Raw genomic sequence first — 16,503 nt, 5'->3', positions numbered from 1 at the left:
AAGCTAGGATTCAATAAATGGATCAGAGTGGAAGTTATTGGTTATGCGGGTGGTATTTGGATTTTGTGGATGGAGGAGCTAATGGATGTTCAATACGCCATGTCCACCACCTAACTAAGTCATGTTAGAGTTGTTGGAAAAAATACTCCCGGTGCTTTTTGGTTAACAGGAGTATATGCGGAACCTTCCTACCTCTTATGCAGACATCTTTAGAATGATCTCAAGGAGCTAAGTGGAGAGTTATATGGGCCGTGGATGGTCTTGGGGGATTTTAATACTTATTTATCCACTGAAGATAAGGTAGGGGGATGATCTCTCAATTTCAGATCAATGTATGAATTCAACGACTGCATTCAGAGTGCTAATCTCTTGGAAGCGGAAAGAATAGGAGACCGTTTCACTTGGGAAAATGGTCATATCAGAGAACGCTTGGACTGGGTCTTTACAAACAATGACTAGAATGAGTTGTTCCCACTCACAAAAGTCTTCCACATGAGTAAATTTGGTTCAGATCATAGACCCCTCTTGATAAGAACCACCCCGTTAGACAGGCCAAATAGATACCAGACTCCTTTTAGGTGTAACGCAGGGTGGCTTCTAGAGGAAAGCTTTGTGGAGGTTATCTGGAAAGGGTGGAGTACGGGTTCATGGGAGGAAAAAATAAAGAAGTTTACACAGGAAGCCAGTGTATGGAACCAAAATTTTTTTTAGGAACCTGAACCAAAAAAAAAGAACCTTGTTAAAGAGAATTGAAGGCATTGAGAGATCTAGAGGTAGAAGAGATAGCCAAGGTCTTTATCAAGCAGAACAGGAACTATGGAAAGAGTATAATAAGGTGCTTAATCAAGAAGAGCTAATGTGGTTTCAGAGGTCTCAATGTAATTGGCTAAAGTGGGGAGATAAGAATACCCGATTTTTTCACCAATCGGCCATTATTAGAAAGAGGAAAAACCGTGTGGAGGGGTTGAAGAATTCTGATGGAGTTTGGATCTTCAACCAATCTGAATTGAAAAACATGGCGTTGAATTTCTACAATGAGCTCTTTAAAAGTGACTCACCAACTGTGGAAAGCTTCAATACCCAGACCTGCTTTCCTCTGTTGACAATATTAGATAAGGGGTTACTAGATATGTTTGTGTCGGATGAGGAAATAAAAACAGCAGTGTTTCACATGGGTTCGTTTAAATCTCCTGTGCCTGATGGAATACAAGCCTTAATCTATCCAGAATATTGGAGCCTAATTGGAAATTCCATTTGTGAATTGGCTAAGGAAGCCTTCAAAGAACCTGGAAAAATTGCCTCTTTGAATGACACCAACTTAGTCCTTATACCAAAAGTGGACAACCCTGAGGACTTGAGGGACTTCAGACCAATCTCACTCTATAATGTTAGTTATAAAGTTGTAACTAAAATCATAAGCAGGAGATTGAAGACTATCATGGCTAAAGTGGTTGGTAATCACCAATGCAGCTTTATAGCAGGATGAAAGAGTGCAGATTATATCATTATAGCTCAAAAGGTGATTCATTCTATGAGAGACAGGAAGCGGAAAAAAGAGTGGCTAGCGGTAAAAGTAGATCTAGAAAAAGCTTATGATACATTGGAATGGTCCTTCATGAGGGAAACTTTACTACTTGTGGGGTTTAGTGAACGGATGTCTGAGGTGATTATGGCATGCATAACTTCTTCCTCTTTCTAAGTACTTTGGAACGGGGAAGCCACGGAGAAGTTCTACCCGAGCAGGGGGATTAGACAGGGAGACCCTATCTCTCCCTACATTTTTACCTTGTGCATGGAACAGTTGGCTCATATAATTGAGGATGCGATTAAAGATGGAGGTTGGACACCGATACAATTAAGTACAGGGGGTCCTAAACTATCGCATCTCTTTTTTGTGGATGACCTAGTTCTCTTTAGGGAAGCATCTACTAACCAAGTGGATACTATGATGGCCTGTATTCAGAAATTTTGCAAGATCTCCGGGCAGAAGATGAATAGATCTAAAACCAAGATATGCTTCTCAAAGTATGTGCACATTAATAGAGCCCTTGAGCTAAGTCGTAGAATGGGAGTTGGCTTAACCGGCGATATTAGGAAGTACTTGGGGATCCCCCTGATGTATGAGAGAGCCCCTAGAGTGATGTTTGCCCCCATCCTTGAGAAAGCTCAGAAACGTCTCTCTGGGTAGAAACGTCAAACTTTAAGCCTTACAGGAAGAGCCACATTGATTAAGGCGGTTTTATCGTCCCTGCCTTCTTATTTTATGCAGACGATTCTCCTTCCCAAAGGAATCCTCAAAGAACTTAATAAGAAAAGTAAACAATTCCTTTGGGGTGACACTGAGGATAGCAAGAAAGTACACCTCCTAGCTTGGGAAAAGATTACAATGGATAGGAAAAAAGGAGGCTTGGGCATAAAGAATTTAAGACAACAGAATGAAGCTTTTATAATGAAGCTATGTTGGAATCTCCTACTTAGGTGCAACACACTTTGGGTCCAGGTACTAAGAGCTAAATACAAATGTGGGATTTCGATCTGCCAGATATTAAGAAAAAGACTTGTTCTTCCCTCACTTGGAGAGGCATTTGTGAAGTGTGGAATAAGTTCAAATTGGGGTTGGGAAGAAAGTTGGGTAATGGCCGATCTGCTTCTTTCTGGTTCGAGAAGTGGTCAGAACTAGAGGCTCCCCTCATTGACTATATACCAAGAAGAGAACATTTGATAGATTGTAATGAGAAAGTGTGTGATTATATTAATAGAATGGGAGAGTGGAATATTCTGATGCTTGCTTCCTGGTTTCCTAGTCACATTATTGACCGGATAACTTGTGTGCACCCCCTAGAGAGGAGAGAGGAGAGGATAAGTTTATTTGGAATCCATCTAGTGATGGTTTCTTCTCTGTAAAGTCCGCATATAATTTTCTTCTTACAGGTACAGGTAGTAGGGAGGAAAGCATGTGGAAGAGGATATGGCAACGCGTGATTCCAAAAAAAATGAAGGCGCTCCTTTGGCTCCTAGCTCATGACCGAGTGCACATCACGCAGCTAAGAGCTAGTAGGATAATTACCGACACTTCACAGTGCCCATTTGAATGCAACCAAGAGGAAGATGCAATGCACATGATCAAGGACTATCTCAATGCTAGGGAGCAATGGACGGTAGGTGTTGATCAGACTCAGTGGGGCAGGTTCTTCGCGTTGTTGGGGAAGGATTGGATCCGTTGGAACTTAAAACATGACTTGGGAGCTACTCATACTAAGATAGTGCAGTGGTCCGCTTTGTTTGGATACATATGCTGGGATGTTTGGGTCTCCAGGTGTAAATTACTGTTCGAGGGAGAGGTACCTGGTCATCATGGGAATGCAAACAACTCTTTGTTTTGCGCTTCTTGGGATCAAGAGATAATCAAAAGAACAATCTTTCATACCGACACTCAGAGCAACACCAATAGACAGGTACAGCTGGACAACGATGTGGTAAGGGTAGAGGTGGACGGTTCAGTTCGAGAAGATGGCAGTAGTGGCTGTGGTAGGGTAATAGCTGATAGCTCTCACCATTGGATATGTGGCTTTAGCAGAAAATTTGTCTCAGTGCCTCCGGCTATTGCGGAAATAATGGGCATCATCAACAAAATGCATCTTTGCTAGGAAAAACGTTTCAGGAAAATCGCGGTGTTCACTAACTGTTCAAGGGCCATTAACTTACTAATTCAGGGTTGTAATTATGACCACCCTTTTAGAGACATCATTGAGGATGCTAGACTGTTTCTCCTTAGGGACTGGCAAGTTAATTTTCACTTTGTAAACAGGGATTGTAATTTAATCGCTGACTCTTTAGCCAGTTTAGCTCATACGGTTCCAAGAAATTTTTGTATCTTTGATCAACCACCTCCTTTTATTCAAGAGGCGGTGGGTGATGAGAGAACTTAGGTAGGGGTGTCTTTTTGACTAGTTTAGGTTCTGTTGTTCCTTGTATAGTTCTGTCAATTAATATATAGTATCTAGTTTTATCTCCCAAAAAAAAATCTTTTCCTTCCCTTCCCTTCTCTCCCTTCGTTAACCAAACACACCATTAAAATCTAAGAGTCTTCTTCATAATGGTCGGGCTTAATTTTGTTTCCTTTCGCATGGAGTATAGTTTTTGTGTGGTCATGTTACCTTAAATTTAAAAAATAAAGAAATAAATGAAAGGATGGAATGGAATTCTCTAAGAATCTACAAGATTAAAATCAACTTCCTAATTACTCCTCTTGTGTTATTTATAGTCACTTTCAATATGTTTTGCATATATTAAGAAAAATTTTAAACTTCATTAACTCTTATTTTAAATTTAACAACCTTTCAACTTTATCTATATTTAATATGTGTTATATCTTATAAAAACAAAATTAACACAATAATAAATAAAAGGTAAAAGTGTACATTCATATGAAATTTTTTTTCTCTCTATATTATAAATAGGACAAAAAAAAAATTTTTTTGCCCTAAAAATAGGACCAAAAGAATAGTTTCTACCAATATTTTAAAAGCCGGACCGTGAGTCAAACCGAAAAAATCAATGGGTCATAGTTCAATCAGTCGAACTGGTGACGCAATAATTAATTTAAAAAATATTATATACATATAATTAATATATATGAAAAATATCAAATTATTAAATAATTTAGAAATACATTTAAATAATCTAAAATTATAATGAAATTATTGAAACTAGACTAAAACCTTATATATTTAAATTTATGTATCTTTAAACTATTTAATAATATTAAAAATTATTAATTCATTCAAATCAAAATATTGTTTTAAAAGCTAGATTAGATATCAAAACAAAAAAGCTAGCCACTCACCGATTTAACACCACAATATATGAAATTTTCAATGAAATAATACTATGCGGTTATAAATAGTCTAAAAGTATATTAGGATATTCGAGGGGGTCAATTTTTTATTTTTCTTCTTTTTTTTAGTATTTTTTTCAATCAGGCTAAAAAACCGTTTGGTTTTCTGAAAACTGTTCCAGTTCCCGGAACAACTCCGGGTTTCGACTTAATGACGGCTCAACTCCAATCCAATTCGACTCAACCATATGAATGGTTTTTTAGTCCAAACTGAGCCGTTAATAAGTCCAGTTGACAATTCAACCGGTCGGACCAAACAATCATTGGTTTCTATGTTTAAATTAGGGGTGAGTAATATTAGTATTTTACCTAATTATGATCATTTGTTGAAACATTTCCTTTTTCTTTTCTTTTTTTCCTTTTCCGGTGATACTGAAACATTTCTTTTTGAGCTGATGTTTTGAAGATGCTTTTGTAATCCTGAATGACCTTGAAGTGAAAAACATGTTTGCAAAATAAAATATCACTTGCAGAATTAAACCGAGAATAAAAAAACAGAAGACTACTATATACCTCAAATTAGTTAAATATATCAATTAAAATTAATCTTTAAGTACTCGCTAGTTACAACTCAACTCCTTAATTATGATATGCACAGTTTATAATTGCAGCATGGAATAAGCAGAAAAATTTTGATTTATAAAATATTATAGTACTCCTCCGGTCCTTATTATAAGACCCAATTTGACTTTTTATTTGGTCCTAATTATAAGACCCAATCCATTTTCTCTCTTATATTTATACATTTTTTTCCAAGATAATCCTTCTAATAATGATAGTTTTAGCCAATATACTTAATTAGCAAGGATATTTTAGGAATAACAACACTTATTTATTATAAATAACCAACTTAACTTACTTCCTTAATCTCCTCAAATAAGTCAATTGGGTCTTATAATTAGGACCGGAGGAGTAATAGTTTTGTAAAAATGTTTTTTAATTCAGGAGTAGAGATGAGACTCTAAAAGAATTAAAAGGAAAAAAAAAAAAGAGAAGAGAAGATCTCCTTCCATTTAACATCCAATTTAAATTCTTCAATTGAAGAAAAAATTTCAAGTTTAATTGAGAAGGCAACCTGAAATTTTTTTTCAAAAAACAAGTAGTCTGCGTAACTTCGAGAACTTGGAAGGCGACTTTTTCTCATAGAGCGGCGGTAAAATAAGAACAGAGTAGTGTTTGTATCGAAAACTTCTTCCTCTGAGAGGTGAAAGCTGAAAACGCGACGCCCTGTCTGCTTCTTACAAAAGAAGATAGGGAAAGCCCCGAACTTTTGCATCCAGAATCCTGATCCAGCATCCACGACGCTTCTGGAATCTCCATCTCCCCGCGCCACCTTTCTTTCATTCGCCGGTCGCCTCCGCTAACACGTCACTTCCGTCATCGGATTCGGAATTCACCATGGCGATGCCGCGGCATGGGCCGTCTCTCGACCTCTGGGCCGTCCTCTCCGAATCCAAACGCATCATCAACGCTCACTCTCGCCACTTCCTTGCTCTCTCCGTCATCTTCCTCCTCCCCCTTTCCTTCTCCCTCATCGTTTACCCCACCCTCCATCGCCTCCTCACCGATTCTTTCTCCGTCAACTCCCATGTTCTCCTCCGTTATACTGTTCATTTCCAAGCCCAACAACCACCACCGCCTGTTGACCACAATACCCTTTGGCTCTCTCTCCTTTATTCCCTTTTCGTCTTCGTTGTGACGCTCTCTGCGGTTGGCACCATCACCTACAGCATACTTCATGGCTTCTACGGCCGACCCGTCAAGCTCGTTTCAGCAATCAAATCTATCTTCGCCTCCTTCTTACCCCTCCTGGCCACCGTTATCGTTTCTCAAATCATTATATCCTTGATCACCCTTGTTTTTGGGCTTCTTTTGTTTTTGGTGATTCGAGGAATTGAGCTCCTGGGGATTCAAATTGAATACTCTTCACCTTATTTTATTGGTTTCTTGGGGTTCTCCTGCTTGTTCTGTTGCTGGTGTTAGTGTATTTGCAAGTGAACTGGACGTTGGTATCTGTGGTCGTGGTTGTAGAATCGACTTGGGGTTTTGAGCCTCTGAGACGAAGTACTGGCTTGATCAAGGGGATGAAAGGGGTGGCTTTGTCTTCATTGTTGTTTTTCGGGTTCTTTGCTGGAATTTTGGTTTGGAGCAGTTGGATTGTGACGATGGGATCTGATAGTCCTGCTAATGATATGTGGAGCAATTGGGCTTTTGTGGCTCAAATTGTGGTAACTTCCACTGTTCTTATGTTACTTCTGCTTTACAACACTGCAGCGAACACTGTATTGTACATGTATTGCAAGGCTATTCATGGTGAGCTTGCTCTTGAGATTGCTGAGGAGTTTGCCAGGGAGTATGTTAGTCTGCCTTTCGATGAAGGGAAGGTTCCTCATGTTGTTTCATTTGTTCATGTATAAAGATAGATACAGAGGTCTCTGCCATGAATAATGTCTCTTTGTATACTTGTGTAATCTTATACAGTTCATGAGGACTAATTTTATTGTATGAAATTAAAGACAAGTAGGCCAGGCAAAGAATGTGATTGAGATGTATCATACTATCATTGAAAGAAGGAAGGAAGAAAATGTGTGACTTGTGAATACTTGTCCCGCACTATCTGAACACAGGTTGTGGTTCTTTTTCTCTTTCGCCTTAGAGTTCTACTAGTATAGTAGTAGGCTTCAATTAGGGTTTAAAGTGAAAGAACTAGTCATAGAAGGATAGAAGGATATTAGAAGAAGGATCCCTCCATTCTCAGCAATAAGTAAGCTATTCCGAAGCATTACAACTTTGGCCTTCTATAGTATTGAGCATTAAATAGGTTGATAAGTTACCGATTGCCGATTGATATTTACGGTATTTGAAGTTGAGTGAATGATTTTTCTGAATTGTAAATGTGCTTAGCAACTTATGAGACTCCAGTTTCCAAACTTGTTGAGGGCTAAGGCTAAGTTTTGTTTCTTTTTATGGGAAATGAAAGGAGGGTGATTTATTGACCCATCACTAGATTTTACAAGGGCGAAATTGTGATATTATTCTTCTAATTTGTGAATATTCTGAGCATGCCTTGGCCTGAGAGTTGCATATTTGACCACTAGGTTTTCATTTCTGCAAGGCCCTTAGTCCCATTGAAGATGTAGTTTCTCCTGTGGGATTTAGCCATTATGAGATTCCTAATTCCTGACCTTACGCACGCGCGCGCCCGCACATCTATTTATTTGTGCACTATATGGAGGTTGAGAAATGAGTCACATGATTCATGACTCGTAATTAATGTGTTGTTTAGAGTTTTTATATATGTATAGATATGAGAAACTGAGCATTGTTCAAAGATCGGTGATCACTGATCAGCTCCGGTTTTGATTTTGGGTTCATTCCACCATGCTGGTTTGGCCCATGTATATGGTGACAAAGTTTGAAGAGACTGACATAAAGATTGGTTTTAGTTTCTGTTCTAAGCCTGCAGGCATAAATCTCATCCATCTTTTATCTAATCACAAAGACGGCTGCACGTTCTTGATGCTATACTTTGCTCGCTTCATTTCCGTCAGCATTTAGCTTTATAATGATTCCTCTCTGGAACCAGATTGAAAAATTTCACTTAGGAAGACTGCCAAATTTTTAAATAGGTTGCAACAGAGTCATGGTTGTGTAAGATTGATTGTGGTTTTCAACAGTCCGTATTTGCCCAGATCGCCCTGGTTCCGCGAATGACACTCACTAAGAAATGAAATCCATTTGAGTTGTGGGTTCTTGATATCATTATTCATATGCTTCCACACCCCACGATCATATATGTGAAGGGAAAAATAATTGAACATGATTGAACCATGTTACTTACGCATGTTCCTCCCATTATATCTATTGATAATTGATCTAGGTCGATACTGTGCAATTTTCTCGGTCCTAGTCATATCTCAAAATCTCCGTTACTCAGTACACCAGAAATAAACATTTCAGAGATGAGTTATGCCAAGAGCTATGTAACTATTTATGCATGATTATTAAATAATCTAGACTGTTAAAAAAGAGAAATTGTTGTGGATAACCAAATTCTGAAGTTTTTTTTAATTCATGGAAACCTCTAATAGGACATAGTGCAGTTTCATTTGTAAATTTATATCACTTTGTTTCTTATTATAAGTCACTTACATTCTCAACCCGCAAACCAAGAAATATATTAAATTAACTAGTTTTTTTTTTCATATTTATCCTTATTAAAAGTTGAGAGAGAGATGGGGGGAGGGGATGGATTTATAGGAAATGAATAGTTGAGAGAGAGATGGACAGAGAGATTAATTAATTTTTTATTAAATTAATAGGGATAAAATTAGAAAAAGATCATTAATTATACAAGTGACTTATATTTTAAAATAAACTTTTAGAGTACAAATAACCTATAATAAGAAACAAAACAGTATGCTTGAATTGGCAGTAGTGGTGAATATCATTGGACTTGTAGAGTTGCGCTATTTTAATGATAAATAGTTCTAATTCGATTGATAAATTTGTGCTACATGCACAGTAAATTCAAGATGCTTAGGAATACATACTTTTTAAATTTGGTCCTTTGCAATGATTTTCCTCCAAAAAATCGTTTGGAAAATATCTCTTCTAATGAAAATGAGCTCGCTATTTTTTAGCTCAACATTTTTTCCCGAAACAAACGAGAGCTGTTATGTTTTCTAGCGACCATATGAGATTGATTTCAATGAATTGCGAAGTTTAAAAGAAATCAAATGTCTTGCAGTAATGTCGATGTTAATATAGTTTAATAGTTAGCAGCGTCCCTCTCCAGAATGTCAAAATGGACAATCAGTAAAAGCCATCTCAGGATATTGCTTGACGAAAATTTTGAAATACAACAGCCAGCTAGCGCAAGGAGGCAATGTATCAAGAAGCTTAGCTCACCAGTTCCCTGTGACCTAAAAACTTTGTACATCAGTTCCCACATAACTTTCACGAAACCCTCCTGCACATTTTTTTTTTTGGGGTCAGCTTCTAGCTTCCAAAAGCTGAAAATACCTCTGGCTCACAAATCAAAGAATGAAAAATTCCCAACAATACAGTCAGAAGCAAAGCTCCCAACTTGGTCACAACTTTCTACCATAAACCGGGCCAGAAGAAGATTTTGGGTTTAAGTACCTTTCATCATGACCAGGATTGAAAAGAAGATTAGTCCAATTTGTAGATCTTTGAACAATCCTAGTAGGAGGAACCCTGTCACTATCTTCCCCACCAGAAGCTTCATACCCATCACTAGTTGACCTTGACAGAGGGATTTCCTTCAGAGTTGCAGGGCCAGCAGCTGAAAGACCTGCTGCTAGCTGCCTTGCTTCTTCAGCTGCTGATGAAGATACTCGAAAAGGGTGGATATCAGGAGAATCTAAACTGCTTTCAGGAGATGAAGCAGCAATGATCCCAGCGGAGCTTGACATTACTCTACTAGTTTGGAATGCGCTGCGCGCTTCCGGCTGAAGAGGGGCTAAATTAGATGTTCCACCAAAGTTTTTATCAATATCAATGGCAGAATCGTTTGCTAGAGGCTCCATAGGTAGGTCAGCTGGAAGGCGAACTCGCTTACTCGCCCTCCTTCTGTTACTGTCAATCCTCGGGACCATCCTCCGGCCACTGCTTCCAAAGTTGCTGGTATGTTCTAGCCTGAAAGACTTGTCCTGTCGCATTACAGGTTGCAGGATTTTGGACTTTTTTCTTGCCTCTGCCGCAGCCTTTGAGACATCTTCTGCATTCAACCGTGCCAATGTCCATGGGCTGATTTTCACTGTTCTGGGGTTCTTTTTCTTAACTGGTTCATCCCTCACTGTCTTCCTTCCTAGTGAGCTTACAGAACCTGTTTCTGGTGGCACCACATCGAACTATCACCACCCCACGACCCCACAAGAGAAAAATAGAAACAAAAGACCGGTAAGTATAGAATAAAGCAGATAATGATAAGCAGGACATAAAATCACACTTCAACTTAATGATTATTCCCCTACTGCCAGAAGCTGTTACGGTGCCCTGGGAGGATCAAATGCTTAAATAATAATAAGGTTGCTATTCAACAGTTGAGGACCTATTAATCATTGGATACTAAGCTTTTATAAGAACAATAACAGGGCAGTTTATGCAGAAATAGTCAAAGGACATCAATATAAATCCGTTGAAAATATATTTATAAAGTCACCTGATCTTCAAGGAACATGCGTGGGGGTGTGCACCATGCACCGCGGTGGAAGGTAGTAAATGAACTTGCACTGCTTAATCCTGTAAGTGAGCTGACGGTAGACATTTGGGGGCTCTGCTGACCTCCAACTCCTTGCAGGTCTTGTTCTTGCTCCCTCAGAGCTATGATGTAATCATAAGTGCTGATTCCCTGAGTTAGCAATCATGATAATATTCATATGGGTAACGAGTTCATTGTTATGTATAACAACAAACTGTGTAAGACTTTTTTAAAAAAAAAAACACCAATGAAATAAACACATTAATGTCTCTGCATGTAAATGGATGGGGGAGGATTGGACTGATACCACTTTAGATTCTAGCCTAAAACCAACTGATATCAGCAGAGTTGCCCAACAACTACACAAAATATACTCAAAAAGACAGGCTAGCAATGTGGGACTTGCAACAAATATACAACCAGATTACTAAATCAATAGGCAAATTTCAGGCTTACCTTTCTAATGAGAAGGATATGAAAGAAGAAAAGTTGAGCAAGAGGCAAGGTAGCAATGACAGCCAAAATTGAGCAAAGAACCTGTGACGGGGGAAAAGTGCTGTGGGCATGAGAATAGTTGCTAGAAATAGGAGCTGCAATTTTCACAAATTATAAATTGCTCTATTCATTTATTAAAATGGAAGGAGAAAATTAAAGATCAAGCCAAGAGAACCCGGGGGGAAACATTCATTGTGCACAAGAACCTATCAATTAAAGCAGCACAGTTACAAATGTAATTCATGCACCTAAAAAAAAGGGACAAGAAAAGAAAGAAATAAATAGTGCTCACCAAGACAATAACAAAAGGCACCAGAGAGAAACTGCTTCCCAACTTGGCAGAGATATCCACTGAAAATTTCTTTCTCTCTAGAGAACAGCAGATGAGCACAAATATCCCAGTAGTCCATTGAAGAATAAGCTGCAATCTCAAGCCCAAGGTGCACAAACCATGTATATACCTGTCAATAGTTAATCAAAATGAAAATGACTAGGAACTAAAAATGCTTACTCCGGGGTGGTCGTCTGGTTCTGGCATGTTGCTCGCAACAATTATTGCAACAGGTATAGGATAGCATGAATATTTTGCGAGAGAGACAAACTAATCTGACACTTGTTAAGCAAAGGTGAGGCACAGGGTGGATAGTCTTGCTTACCAATAGGAGTGCAGCAATCATGAGGGTGAAAAACTGTCGGTAGTTCCTTTTCCCTACGCAATTGTTAAGCCACTGCAAAAACAAAGATGCAACAGGCCTTCAGAACACGTGTCAAATGACTAAGGAAGGAAATCAGAAATCAGATCCTCATACTCTGCAATGATGATCAAAGCGGTCAACACACTTGTCACAGACTCTACAGTGCTTGCTGTATTTGAAGACCTGCAATGGTAGAATTCTTCAATGATGTAAAACTTTAATTTTGGAATCTCCAGAATGAAACTTGCATTCATGTAATAGTTCCAAGATTCGAGCATTCCATTGAGACTAAGCATGAGATGATAGCATAACAGGTAACATTGTCAAGTATGATCTCAAGGACTGCACAAACTGCACATCTCACTCCGCTGCGTCCAGGACTTTCAGGTAATGCTGAGGTAAAATTATCTGTTTACCTCATCATCACTTAATACAGAAGGCATTCCAACAATTATGTCAGGAATTGGACTTTGTTGTTACTCACCTCAACTTCACACAAACTGCAATAGAACATGCCATCTTCACTATTTTGTCGGTCAGCAGATTCATCATTTGGATTGGAACAGCAGCAGATTAAAGCACAAGGAGACAGGAGGCAGGATGAAGGTGACGCTGATGCACTCTTCTCTGTTGAAATAACAGCATCTTTCAAACTTGCTTCTGTTCCCAGTTCTTCCTTCTCCAGCGATTTGGCTCCAACCACTGAAGCATTTGCATCATGCATTGACGATGTTGATCCCCCACCTACTTTAGAACCATTTAGTCCAGCAAGCTTTCCACTTTCTGGAATATTTAGATACTTTTTGGACTTAAAAACTCCTGGATCTGCTGGATCAGCAGCTGCACACCAAATGTACAGTCCAAAGACGCAAGTAATCTGGCAAAAGGTTAGATCATAGGTTAATACTTCATAAGTTGACACATATTTACTTCTGATCATTATACATTTCTTCAGAAAATGGGAATACATGTCATCGAATGAATGCCATTTAGTAATTATCCTTGTTTTACTCATTGTTGCACACTTAAAATCAGATCATAAATTTGGTCATTTGGACAGTGAAATAGGGCAACAGAAAGTATAAAAATCCACACCTAGAAACTAAACAAAAACATCGTAGGTGGGACCAAATTTGCAAACAGCAAGAAGAAATATATCAACAAGCTAAGTTAGGATAGATGTCAAATATATGCAGGCATAGAAAATTATCTTTGTATTATAGTTAAGAAATATATATTCTCAGAGCGACGTGGGTTACAAAAGCTATTGCTAGCCAGTACCACAAAATTAGGCATAGGTTGTGAGTGGATTGCAGGGGAACGGGATGATGAATCCGCAGACTTGTATTGCTATGCCATGCAGTGAGCACAATCATTATTATCACTCCAATGTTCCTGTTCCAGTAAATTTTATAACTACTTTGACAATTTGATGGTGATTTACTTCTGACATTTGTCCATGATCACCACATAAGCAACTCAACTGTAATGCCTAAGCAGCTCCCCACCAAAACTTCCATAACTCAGTATTTACTTGTCACTGCACTCGTTCTGAACTCCATTTTTTTCTTAACATAATGAATTACTCAAGATAATGATAATTGCTTCTCAATTAAAGTAGTTGCCAAGAGAAGGAGTTTCTCTGCCGCCAATGGGCGAGTCATTAGATAGGAACCTAAATTCAGGACCAGGATAAAATTCTGCAAAGTTTAGCGCTTCATGTTGCCATGAAATTGAAGTCAACGTCTTCTGGGATTTACAAGAGATTCAAGTATTCGGCTATTTGCCATACACAAGATCCCTCTATCAAGGGTGGAATTGCTGGGATTACCGAGACACTCAAGTAAAGAACCTCACAAGGATATTTCAGTGCAAACCTCGTACTCCAAATTCAAATAAATTTGAATTAACATTTGTATCTATGCTAAGGTGTCAACCATTGGGAAGGCCAATATAGTTGAGAAAGCGAAAGCACACAGCAGTATTTAATTATCAGGATAATGAAGGCCAGCGCATTTATTTGCATCTTGAAATGGCTCTTTGTTGAAAGAGACTAAAAGTGGGTAGACGAAGGAAAAAGAATGGCCCTCATCAAGTCCGGACACAACTTTATGATACCCTTTAAAAATCTAGCTAAATGAAATTCCAGAAGGAGTATAGAAGGAAAAGGAACCCAGATTACACAAAGAAAACAGACACGCATATTCATTATCAAACGCACGAATCCGACAGAACCAAACGCAGATCTCATTTCCTTCGCAGACCAAGAGACAGGCAACAGAATGTGTATATGAAAAGCAGAGGAAAGTCAGAGATTAATTTACCAGTGGTGTGTAGAGGCCCATAACGATGTACTGATACATCTTTTTTCCAACAAAAGGAGCGAAGAACACATAAAATGCAAATCCCAAGGCCAAAAATACAGCAATCGCCACCACCTTCAGAAAAAATTTCTCAGAACGATTAAAATCCTATGAAAAACCAGAAAAACATTAGAATAAACATATTGACACCAACCTGTAAAGGATGGTAAGGCAGCTTCCATCCATGCTTCCTCATGATTCAGGATGAATGCAGAAGTTCAAAGAGCAGAAAAAGGCACAAAGACACAAATGTAGAGAGCACTATAAAGAACTACTGCGAGCAGTATTTCCCACCATCTCCCTCAAAAACCACCGGTGGAGATAGAACAGAAACCATGTAAGTGAGATGGTGGGAGGGAACTGGGAAGAGAAGTGCAGAAAGAGAGAGAGAAGGTAAGCTTTTGGTCTGGCTCACTCAATGACAAACCCAGGATGTGGAAGAGGTAAAGTAAAGGAATGACCTTTTTGTGAATTGTGAATTTGGGTTGTTATTGTTGCTTCTTCTTGCAAGCTTTTTTCACAGAGGCTGAGATCCCGGATTCTTTGAATGCCTATAATTACCCATCGACTCCACTTTTTTTTGCTTTGGTTTTCCCCTCTGCTGCTAGCTAGCGTTACCTTTTCTCCATGGGCAAATCATGAGCCTCAGGCCTCTGCAACGGACAGTCGTTTGGTTCTGCTTTTGTTATTGCCAACACCAACCTCCTTAAAAGCTCCCTGTTACCGCCCTGCTTCCTTCTCTGCTTCTCTCTCTAGTCTTTATAGTACTCTGCAGCCTGTAGGAGTATTTTCACGGAAATATTATTAACCTTGAAATTTGATTAAAGTGTTCCATTTTATATTTTAAATTTTTACTTTTTTAGAAAAAAAAATTGATTGAAGATGAATTATACTATAGCAAAGAGAAAATTGCATTCGAGTCGTTAAACAAATTTAAAATTAATTTGCAAAATTAATTTTTAATCAGGTATTTTGACCTATTTTCTCTATTTTTTTATTATCAAGTCAAGATAATTATAATTTCATTTTATATAAAGAATAATTCTTAGGATATGTCAAATAGTAATAGAGTTGAAATTGTGTATAAAATAAAAATAGTATACAAATGGTTAAAAGTTGAGGTCAAAAAAATAGTTAAAAGGAAGGGTGGCGTGATTTGTGTATTTTTGTCATCTTCTCATTTTGTTTGCATTTTTATTTTATTCACAAGCAAAGACGCACCGTCTGCCACGTGTATTTTGGATTTTAAATAAACGACAAATCAGGCGGCAAAACGACCAGAGCACTAATGGCTCCCACCCATCACACTTACACTTTTAACCATTATTTGACCACATTTTTGTCCTTTTTTTTTCCACGTGAAATCAAATTATAGTTTCAAAAATACTTTTACAGTTTATAAAGTAAATATATAAAGGAGTTTGTTTCATTTTACAAAAAAATACTTCTCAAAAATACTTTTGAGAGTTATCAAATATCTTCAAGAGTTGGCAAAAATAAATATTTAAAAAAAAAATACTAAGGGGATCTTTGTATTTAACTTTATGTCTAGCATCAATGGATTTGAGTGAATATCAGTGGCTACAAAGTTCAGGTGACTTAAAAAGGGTAGGGGCTTTGACATCTTATGGAAAACTTAAAATTGGCTGAAAAATCCATAATATTGATTAAGGTGACAAAAATGCAACTTATGTCTCCTAAAAATATGAATTCAAAATTTATTATTAATGTGAGAATATATCATTGATTTTTTTTTAGCCAGAGATCATTGATTCATTAACGGGTGATTTGTAAATATGTTTATCACAATTCTAATAAGCTTTTTGG

At 38.0% G+C, this 16,503-nt stretch overlaps 1 protein-coding gene and 1 pseudogene across 1 annotated transcript; one reads left to right on the top strand and one right to left on the bottom strand.

Moving 5' to 3' along the window:
• Nucleotides 1-6,090: 6,090 nt before the first annotated feature.
• On the top strand, nucleotides 6,091-7,521 carry LOC114720560 (uncharacterized; annotated as a pseudogene).
• Nucleotides 7,522-9,644: 2,123 nt separating this feature from the next.
• Nucleotides 9,645-15,377, bottom strand: LOC114720574 (probable protein S-acyltransferase 22). The gene is made up of 9 exons (XM_028906236.1): nucleotides 14,831-15,377; nucleotides 14,638-14,751; nucleotides 12,798-13,190; nucleotides 12,428-12,496; nucleotides 12,275-12,346; nucleotides 11,911-12,039; nucleotides 11,580-11,660; nucleotides 11,085-11,273; nucleotides 9,645-10,773 (listed from the first exon to the last, which is right to left on the bottom strand). Exons 1-9 carry the CDS (start codon nucleotides 14,870-14,872, stop codon nucleotides 9,991-9,993), a joined length of 1,872 nt encoding a protein of 623 aa, XP_028762069.1. The 5' UTR covers nucleotides 14,873-15,377; the 3' UTR covers nucleotides 9,645-9,990.
• Nucleotides 15,378-16,503: the final 1,126 nt, after the last annotated feature.

The sequence above is a fragment of the Neltuma alba genome, unplaced genomic scaffold, assembly GCF_004799145.2.
Source record: "Neltuma alba isolate B1F8T4 unplaced genomic scaffold, ASM479914v2 tig00011988_pilon, whole genome shotgun sequence".
NCBI classification, from domain to species: domain Eukaryota; kingdom Viridiplantae; phylum Streptophyta; class Magnoliopsida; order Fabales; family Fabaceae; genus Neltuma; species Neltuma alba.
This window is presented reverse-complemented; position numbering and strand designations above follow the sequence as displayed.